This window comes from Martes martes, assembly GCF_963455335.1.
Source record: "Martes martes genome assembly, chromosome: 6".
NCBI classification, from domain to species: Eukaryota; Metazoa; Chordata; class Mammalia; order Carnivora; family Mustelidae; genus Martes; species Martes martes.
The window spans coordinates 88,950,827-88,960,829 of NC_137893.1; the positions used below are offsets into that span (position 1 = coordinate 88,950,827).

The window sequence follows — 10,003 nt, forward strand, 5'->3', positions numbered from 1 at the left end:
GGCCCCGCCCTCAATGCAGAGTCTTCTCGTCCCTCTTCCTCTGCTCCTCCCTCTGCTCTTGCACACACACTCTTTCTCCTTCTCTAAACTTTCCCTCTCTCTAACCTAAATAAACTCCTTAAAAAAAAAAAAAAAAAAAAAAAAAAAAAAGATGATTCTTGAGGTTGTCCATTCCTCATTCTTACTCCTATCCTTACTTTGAAATAAAAGGTCTTATATCTTGCCTAGTGCTGGAGCATATGGTCAATGCTCAGTAAACAACATGCTTTCAGTTAGTGAATAATTTGGGGTTGAAAAGGTCTTTTCCTCTGGATCTTTGTGGAACAATGACTTAGGCACTGGGAATAAGTACGCTCCTAGCACCATCTGCTGGCATTGGTTAACCTTTCCTGAATCATGGCCTCCAAGTCTCTTTCCGCCAGTATTGTTAATTGCCCTGAAATTCCTCCTCTTCTTAACTTTCAGTACTGCAGAACTTACCTCTTATCTGTACATAGATACAGTTACAAAATAGTGACTTATTTTTGTTCCTTGTTTACTATCTAATAAATGTTTTACACTTTGGTGATCCTTGTTGTTGCCTTTTTACAAAGTAAGACACAGGTGGAACTCTGAGTGTGGAGCCTCATATCAGTCTTGGACTCCAAAGACTGTGTTGTCCTTTGACATTTATTCATAGGTAACGAGCTCTGTGTATGGCACTATCTTTCTGGTTGGACTAGTTACATAGCACATACCAATATGATGCTTTGAGCTTATTTAAAAAGCCCCTGTAAGTGCCCACTATTGTGACAGGAGCTGTAGAAGACAAAAAAGTGTGAGGTAAGTTCCCTGCCTTCAGAGCACTCCATCTAATCAGGGAACCAGTAAGTCGAACAGTATAGGATAAAGTCCATGGTGATGCCTGTAAGTGCCCATTGTCAAGTGATGACATTGGGATACATACTGGGCTAGACATCCAATGCCTGGAGACATTTTTGTCATATCTGGGATGAGGGTGCTACTGGCATGTAGTTGGTCGAAGCCTGGGATGCTGCTAAACACCCCACAAGGCACGGAGAGCCCCCACATAATAAAGAATTATCTAGCACAAAAAAGCCGGTTGTGCCAAGATTGAGAAGCCTCTCCTATACCTTTAGCAACTGCCATGAGCGAGGCAGTTATGGTCCCTGCCCTCCTAGTATCATGAAGAAATATTAGGAATAGGGGCACCTGAGTGGCTCAGCTCTTAAGCATCTGCCTTTGGCTCAGGTCAGGATCCCAGGGTCCTGGGATCCAGCCCGCATTGGGCTTCCTGCTCCACGGGAAGCCTGCTTCTCCCTCTCCCACTCCCCCTGCTTGTTTTCCCTCTCTCTGTCAAATAAATAAATAAAATATTTTTTTAAAAAAGAAATGTTAAAAATATAATTATGTGTTGAAGGAATTCAGAGAAAGGAAAGAGACTACTCTAGAGCCTTGATAAAATTCAATCGTAGACCTGAAGCTTGGCATCACTTTGAAGCATGCTTAAAAAACGGAATATCAACCCCTCAATCTCCCACTGAATGAAAATCTGCATTTTCACAAGACCCTCAGGGGACTACTATGCATATTAGTGCTGGAGACAGCGCTGCGCTGGAGGGTTTTCACTGTTTTATGAAGACAGGAAAGAAGACAGCAAATTCCGTGGTGAGAGCCATAGCAGAGAAGATTGTGAGATGGCAGGAAGAATTTCTAGTTTTCGATCCAGCACTACTAACTAACATAGTGTTGCCTGCTTACAGTCAGACATTGTGCTAAGCGCTTTATATCGAGTATTTCACATCATCCTCCTAACGCTATTAAGCAGGTCCATTTTAGGGGTAAAGCAAACCAAGGTCCGCTGGGACCAGTGGTCCGGGACGCACCGACCGCGCCAGGCCGATGGAACCGAAGCTGCATTCTCTCCCACCCGAAGTCCTCCACAAACACCTCCACCCACACGTAAGAGCCAAAGTCACGGCTCCAGCTCTCTCCACCCAGCAAGAGCCAACCACGCCAGGCGGTCCTCCCTCCCGGACTCGCGCGGCCGAAGGGAAAGCCGGAGGAGCTGCGCGCCCTCCATCCCGGAAGTCGTAGGTGCAACGAGGAAAGCGGCTTTGTTTTTGAGCTCCGCCAGCGGCATCAAACGAATACAGCGTCAAGGAACAGGGCGGGATTTGAAGATGACACAGACCTAAAGGGCTTGGAAGCAGTGCGAAGAACGTTTTGTGCAACACTTAACAGGAACCTGTGTTAGCTAGACCTCAGCCGTTCACGGCCGGTCGCTGGGCGCCGGTCGCCGGCCGCCGGGGTGGTACACCGGGAGCTGGAAGACAGGTCTCTATGGTCAAGTAACCATAGAGCGGGCCTCCCTTCCCCCACGTGGTGGGGCTGCGCATGAGCAGTCGTCGCAGCTTCGGAAACATGGCGGAGGGAGAGTAAGTGTTCGGGCTTTGAATCTCTCCAGTGGGGTCTTGAGCATCTGGTACCATCCACAGTGTTTACTCTTTAGCGGCGGAAAATAAGGATACTTGTGGACTGAAGGAAAAGATTAGAAAAGACTCCAGATTACAGAGGGTGGGGATGAGGAGGAAGGAGCCGTAGGGTTCCGGCTGACCATCAGACGGAGGGAGCCGCCGTCAAGTTTGGGTTACCTCGAGCGGAGAGGATTGAGTTTCTGGCCGCGGACTGAAGAGTGCCAGGCTTGGGTTCACTCAGCCTGGCTTAAGTATTACCCCTGTTGATGGAACTGCAGCGGTCCCAACCCCACGGGTTTTACGAGAATCTTGTAGCTCCTAGTGTGATTTAAAAGGCTGTGGCGGTAAAAGTTCCTTGGAGGCAAACGGGGGGGTTAGCGGCCAAGGGGTTCATGACTTTTTACTGCTTTAAGAAAGAGTGAATGTTAAGGGGTCCGTTTTGAGGACTGGAGTCAGAAATCACAGGTTTCAGCGAAGCCTGTCTTCAGGAATTTGAAGAGCGTGATGTTGCTCGAAGCCCAAGAAATGGTTTAGAAATCCATTAACATTTATTTTTTAAACATCACCGCTGATTGCAATTTTCCGTATCAGGCAAAGAAAAAAGATCCCATTGGTTCCAGAAAATCTCCTGAAAAAGAGGAAGGCTTATCAGGCCCTTAAAGCCACTCAAGCAAAGCAGGCACTTTTGGACAAGAAGGAGGTAATGATGGGGAACCAAGAGAAGGGAATTAGAATGTGTATTTGGTGAGTTGTGTCTACAGTGTTTGAACTAGATTTGGTATGGACAGTCCTTTCCTCATAGATTCTAAGAGGTATATGGTTCATGTCTTACTTTAACAGGTATTTATAAAACACTTTCTGCAGGTAAAATACTGGAGTAGAGTTTGTTAAGGAAAAAATGGAATAGGCATTGTACTATTTAGGCTCATACTAAGTGATTTGAAAGACCAAACATGCTTGTATACCTGGAAGAAAATGTATTTTTTTCAGATAGGGCAGACAACTTTTGCTGTTTGCTCAACGTTTTTGGAAATTACATATTTTGGAGTCAGGACAATGAAAGGGGCTCATGCTTATTCTGTACTTTATGAAGCTTAACCCAGTATTAGATTATATAAACATGGGTTGGTAAACATTGGCTAACGGCATGTAAACTAACGTGTTTATTCATTGGAGGCGCTTCCTAGTACTTTCTGAGTTTTCATAACTCCACCTTCACTTGGGTGTCTCATTTTTCCCTTACATAGATGTGCTTCTGTTCAAGGAACACAGTGGGAAACACACTCAATCGATACTGACTAATGAATTACTATTGTAGAAATAAAAAATGGACACACAAAATGGTGACAATGGTCTGCCTTCTCTGTAGCAGAAGAAAGGAAAACAGCTCAAGTTTAAGCGACTGGAATGGTTCTTACATGATTCCTGGCGGCAGCAACGTGACAGGGTGCGCCTCAGACGACTAGAAGTGAAACCTCGTGGCCTGGAAGTGCCAGATAAACATTCCTTGGCCTTTGTTGTACGCATCCAAAGGTGGGGAACTTGCCAGATTCCATAAGCTGGAGCAGACTGTTGGTTCAGCTTTACACCCCTTTCTGGGGAGAGGAACACAGTAGGCTTTAAGCCACTAGGGCAAGTTGTGCTGGGAATTCAGGGTTGAGTACAACATAGTTTTCATCTGTAAGGTTAAGGAGACTGACCTTAGGCAGACAGGCATGAAAATATACCCAGTGCTAGGAGGGTCGACTGCTGCCAGGCCTGTACTGGTTTAAGACACTTTAAAGCAGGAATTTAAAGCTGAGACCTGGGGGAAGACTTTCTAGGCGTAGAAAGTTCTGAATTGGGGACCATTCTTTTCTTTTTTTTTTAAGAGTTTATTTATTTGAGGGGCGCCTGGATGGCTCAGTCATTAGGCGTCTGCCCTTGGCTTGGATTGTAATCCCAGGGTCCTGGGATGGAGCCCCGAGTCAGGCTCCCTGCTCAGCAGGAAGCCTGCTTCTCCCTCTCCCACTCCCCCTGCTAGTGTTCCTCTCTCTCAGTGTCTCTCTGTGTCAAATAAATCGTTAGAGGGGCGCCTGGATGGCTCAGTGGGTTAACGCCTCTGCATTCAGCTCAGGTCATGATCCTGGGGGTCCTGGGATCGAGCCCCACATCGGGCTGTCTGCTCAGCAGGGAGCCTGCTTCCCCCTCCCCTCTCTGCCTGCCTCTCTGCCTTCTTGTGATCTCTGTCAAATAAATAAATAAAATCTTTAAAAATAAATAAATAAATAAATGGTTAGAATCTTAAAAAAAAAAAAAAAAAAAGATTTTATTTATTTGAGGGGCACCTGGGTGGCTCAGTTGGTTAAGCCCCTGCCTTCTGCTCAGGTCATGATCCCAGGGTCCTGGGATCAAGCCCCACTTCAGACTCCTTGCTCAGTGGGGAGCTGCTTCTCTCTCCCCCTGCTGCTCCCCCTGCTTGTACTGTCAAATAAATAAATAAAATATTTTTTTAAAAAAATATTTAATTTATTTGACAGAGAGTGTGAGGAGAGGGGAGGGGCAGAGGGAGAGGAAGAAAGAGTCTTCCTGCTGAGCAGAGAGCCTGCCGTGGGGCTCAATCCCAGGACTCTGGGATCATGACCTGAGTGGAAGGCCAACACTTAACCAGCTGAGCCACCCAGGTGCCCCGCAAGGAGTCTTTCTAGGAACTGAACTGAGGTCAAGTAGAGAAGCATTTTTAGTGCTGGAGAGAGTTCTTAAAGCTTTTTCCTTATTTAGTTGTACTTTTCTCAGTCTACCTGCATGTACAGCTACCTTTTCCCATACCCAGTCACCCAAACCAGAAACCTGTGGGCTTTAAATATTTTTGAGCCGTTGTTACTAACCTTCCCTACCGCTTCCCAGAATCTCTTTCCTAGACTAGCACGTTAGCTTCTTAACTGGGTTTCCCTGCCTCTGGTACCACACTTTCAGATCTGTCCAGCATGCTCTTCTCAGTGATTGTCAAAAAGAAAGTGGAGTGTATCTCCTTTGCCTAAAATCTGTCATGCCTTTACTGCCACAGAAGCAAGTCGTCTTCTTTGTTTTGACATGCACAGCCCTACATACACAGAATCAGGGTCCATCTCTGTGTTCCTGTAGCCCTCAGGTGTTGCTCCACATCATGTAAGAGTGATCTCTCTATATGCCTGCCAGTTCCTGGCGTGACCTGTAAGACACAGTCTGTGTCCTCTCTGGATGCCCTGTAGTGGCAAACATTTTGTAGGTGCTTGCTGGACTGACATAAACTGGATAAAACCTGACTTCCTGTGCTCTGCATTTCAGGATTAATGGGGTGAGTTCACTGGTGCAGAGGACCATTGCAAGGCTTCGCCTGAAGAAGATTTTCAGTGGTGTCTTTTTCAGAGTAACCCCCCAGACCATAAAAACGCTGCGTATAGTGGAACCTTATGTGGCCTGGGGGTGAGTAAGGGGTGTGTGTGTATTCATACTAAATTGTATTTGAGCATGAGGAGAACATTAGGATGCCCAGGGTGCTGTTCTCCAAGCATAGGAGCTCATATTGCTGTTTCAAAGAAACATTCTATTGTGACCACGGTCACCAGAAATCAGCTGCTGGCCGTGAAACTTTGGAACACAGGGCAGGTAGATCAGGAGGTACCTGTGCTACTGCTGATGCACCATGAACAGTACCCCGCAGGGCACATTCACTTGCAGGCTAAGGCTGAGTCAGGGGTAGAAGAGAAGTTAACTCTTAGAGTCTTGAAGCAAGCTAAGGGCTGTGCTTGTGTAAAAGTTGTGTTCCTTCAAATGAAATGAAAACCTGGCAGAGGCTGGGATTTAATTTCAAACTCTGTCCCCATCTTGGGTAGAGGGTCATCCGAGGCCAGGTCCTGAACTGTAAGCCAGCACTTGTTTTATTCTTGCCTGGGAACGTAAAAATTTTTTTGCATGGTGAATGTTCATGTCCATGTATTTTAATTTCTAATTACATAGTCAGGGCCACTCTGGTTTTCTGCCCTCTTCTCTTCTGTACTTCCCAAGCACCCTGGCTGCATCATGATTGCAGGAGATATCTTAGTGGGAAGAAGGGGTGGTGGGAGAATCTATCCTCAGCCAGGCTGCAGGACCAAGTGGCCAGTGCCACACCGTGTCCTGGGTCCTGATGAGGCTGTACCTCATTCGGTCTCACATAGGTTTCCAAATCTGAAGTCTGTCCGGGAACTCATCTTGAAACGTGGACAAGCCAAGGTCAAGAATAAAACCATCCCTTTGACAGATAATACAGTGATTGAGGAGCACCTGGGTGAGTGTTGCACTTAGGGGTCAGTAGGGGTAGAAAGCAAGGATTTCTGGTGGTCTTGATGTCAGATCTAGGTCGTATTCTTCTTGGGGTCCCAAGAAACCACCAGAGTGCCCATCTTGGGCATGTAAGAGCCTCATGGTTTATACTGAGCCAGATGTTGAGTGAAGGAATCTCTACCCTTATGTTTCCCAGGGAAGTATGGTGTTATTTGCCTGGAAGACCTCATTCATGAAATTGCCTTTCCGGGGAAGAATTTCCAGGAGATCTCTGCATTCTTACGTCCTTTCCATCTCTCAGTGGCCCGTCACACTACCAAGAATAGAGTGGGCTTCCTGAAGGAGGTGGGCTTACCTGGCTACCGAGGTGAACGCATCAATCAGCTCATTCGACAGTTGAATTAAACCCAGGTGAAGCTGGAAACTGCCCTTGGGCTGACTTTCGATGGGCCATGCTTTTCCAGTTAAAAATCCTTTTTGCATTTACCAGTATCTGAAAGTGACTGGCATTGGGGGGAGAGAGGAGATGGGTAGCTACAAGTCTAACAGATAGAAATGTGCTTGGGGCAGTGAATTCCTGGGTAGGACATGGGGCTATGTGGATTCTAGCAGTTACAGGCTAGAAAATGCTGTATTGCTATGGTCATTTGCTTAGAAATGGGGAGAGAATAAAAACCAATTTCAAAAAGGATGTGAAGATCTAACCCATCTATTTTGTCGAAAGTATGTTAACTTTTTGAAATTGCTTATTACTAATACGTGGTGCCACCTTTCATTAAACTTCTATTAACGAACTTGTGTTTTTCTTCCTCAGCATATGTGAAAGCACAGCACATCGGTGGCACGTGTTTTGTCTCTTAGAATTGTTACCAGTATCTTCAAAGAAGATTATTTTCTGCTATATCTTGAGAAACTAGAGTGAGGGTCAGGGAAAAAATGATGATGATCTGGCAGGCATTTGTCATCACAGCCCAGTTCCAAGGGAAAGTTCCAGTGTGTTTTCCACGTTGCCTGCCCCCACCACCTCTGACGTCAGCAAAGGACTCCTGCCACGGAAGAGGAAGTTCTGCTGTGTCGCATCTTCTATCCTGGGGTTTAAAGTTGGTGAACGAATACCCAGGCATGAATACAAGACAGTAGTGGACCAAGCTCAGGGACGTACTTGAACCTGGGGGTTTCTAGGGCCTTGTTTTGGAAGAAACTTGAAATATAACTACAAAGAAGAGCACAAAAACAGTGCTCAGTTGTCTCTGCTGTGAGTCCCTGTTCTCACTTTTCGGTGACAGCTTTGCAAGGTCTCAGACTTGGATGGCCCTGAGGTGTATCTGGTGGCTTCCTTAGCCTAGCCCGTGATTGACTTAGTCCTTTTCTTTATCTCAGATTCTTAACCTATTCTTGGGTCTGTGAGAAGGGAAAGACCCTTTTCCCAGGAAAATACATATATTCAAATTTTTGCTTGGAAGTTTCTGTGTTCATAGACTCTTCTTACGGACCCATGCATGTATGTGAGGAAGTCCTGCACTACCTGCATTGGTCACCTGGGCCCTGAACTTGTTAGTCTCCTCTGGTCCTGTATCCTGTGGAAGACCAAGGCTTACCAAGATAGCTTTCTCCCTTGGAGCCAATTGGGTGTTTCCTATTAGCAACACAGTGGTAGATTTCTGAGCCCCCATGCCATCTACCTTAGGAAAATGCCCACCATTTATTTCTGCTGGGCTTCAGGATGAGATTTTCTTTGGCACGGATATCATTTAGGCTTCATTGGACCCTCTCCTTGCATATTCTAGACTGCAAAAGTATTTCTGTCTGTCCCACTGGTGACGCGATGCCGTAGGCCAATACGGAGGCTCCCAGGGACTGAGACCTAAAAGGGGGATCTGATCGTGCTTGTGTTTATCATCTGTGTCCCCCTCCTAGGTGGGCCTTCCTCTGCTTCTGTCACTTTGTTGCCTCAATTGCTATCTGAGTAGTTGGTGAGGATGTGCCAGGTATAGGTCAAGACTTGGAAACATGCTTAACCGTTGTGTGCCCTGGTCCCTTAAGATCAGCTTTGCTGCACTTTTGGCTCATGGGTCCCTCAAACATAGCTGTGAGGTTGAGTTAGAATGAGAACAATGCCTTAAAATGTGCCAGGTTGTGAGGTAATTAATTAGGTTGGTTGGCTCAAGAGTTAACCTGCCAAGAATAGATGTTAGAGCTTACACTTAAACTTTAAAGCATTGTGAAATCAAATTATTTTAAAATGACGTATCAGAAAGCCATGGGAAAAGAGCATTTGTGAGTGTGGAAGCGCAGGGTTTCTATCACAGATCTGTTTTATACTAAATACAGGAATAATGTTTCCATCTTGCCTGCAGAATGGGACTCTAGTCTAACGTGTGTGCCTCAGTGCAGTTCAAAGGGTTAAGCAAAAGAATACTTTTTAACTTAGAATTTTTTTTTAAAGATTTTATTTATTTATTTGACAGAGATCACAAGTATGCAGAGAGGCAGGCAGAGACAGAGGAGGAAGCAGGCTCCCTGCTGAGCAGAGAACCCGATGCGGGGCTCGATCTCAGGACCCTGAGATCATGACCTGAGCCGAAGGCAGAGGCTTAACCCACTGAGCCACCCAGGCGCCCCTTTAACTTAGAATTTTATGGAAATAGATGTTATAAAAATGAATGCCCTGCTGTATCATGTACTGTGATATACCATTTCCTAAACAAGTTGTGGAACTGTCATTTCTGGGGAAAACAAGTCCTTTCGTATGGTACATAGATTGTGTATGTGACTTGTTCATGGCTGTCAGCGTATATTCCTGTCAGCACATACCATGTGTATGTGGAAAACAGACCTCAGTTTCAGGAAGCAGTAGGGGTAGTGAGCCACGTGGCCTATTTAAAAGAGACAAACTTAAGAAAGTGGTTGTAGGAGCTTTCCTTCTGTTACAAACTTCAAGCCTGATCTAACTAGTTGCCAGAGATTTTGTTTTTGATAAGCTTTTTTTTTTTTAGATTTTACTTATTTAGTTGACAGAGATCACAAGTAGGCAGAGAGAGGCCAAGAGAGAGGAGGAAGCAGGCTCCGCACTGAGCAGAGAGCCCCCAGGACCCTGGGACCATGACCTGAGCGGAAGGCAGAGGCTTAACCTACACTGAGCCACCCAGGCGCCCCTTTTGATCAGCCTTTTTTTTTTTTTAAGATTTTATTTATTTATTTATTTGACAGACAGAGATCACAAGTAGGGAGAGAGGCAGGCA

General features: G+C 45.8%; 1 protein-coding gene across 2 annotated transcripts; it reads left to right on the forward strand.

Moving 5' to 3' along the window:
• The first annotated feature begins 1,968 nt into the window (after positions 1-1,968).
• Positions 1,969-8,223, forward strand: RPL7L1 (ribosomal protein L7 like 1). 2 transcript variants are annotated; one of them, XM_080807022.1, is made up of 7 exons: positions 1,969-2,438; positions 3,069-3,177; positions 3,847-4,010; positions 5,784-5,921; positions 6,656-6,765; positions 6,958-7,172; positions 7,576-8,223. In XM_080807022.1, the coding sequence occupies exons 1-6, from the start codon at positions 2,398-2,400 to the stop codon at positions 7,164-7,166; spliced, it is 771 nt and encodes a 256-aa protein (XP_080663148.1). In that variant the 5' UTR covers positions 1,969-2,397; the 3' UTR covers positions 7,167-7,172; positions 7,576-8,223. The 2 variants fall into 2 exon arrangements, with proteins under 2 accessions (XP_080663148.1, XP_080663147.1); XM_080807021.1 differs by having other exon boundaries at positions 2,301-2,438; positions 3,850-4,010.
• Positions 8,224-10,003: the final 1,780 nt, after the last annotated feature.

What these genes read in the sequence shown, in the direction of transcription:
- RPL7L1 (XM_080807022.1), top strand. Translation starts at nt 2,398, where the DNA reads ATGAGCAGTCGTCGCAGCTTCGGAAACATGGCGGAGGGAGA. An exon ending in TTTGTTGTACGCATCCAAAG is followed by an intron (nt 4,011 to 5,783) that starts GTGGGGAACTTG and finishes TCTGCATTTCAG; the next exon opens with GATTAATGGGGTGAGTTCAC. An exon ending in GAACCTTATGTGGCCTGGGG is followed by an intron (nt 5,922 to 6,655) that starts GTGAGTAAGGGG and finishes GGTCTCACATAG; the next exon opens with GTTTCCAAATCTGAAGTCTG.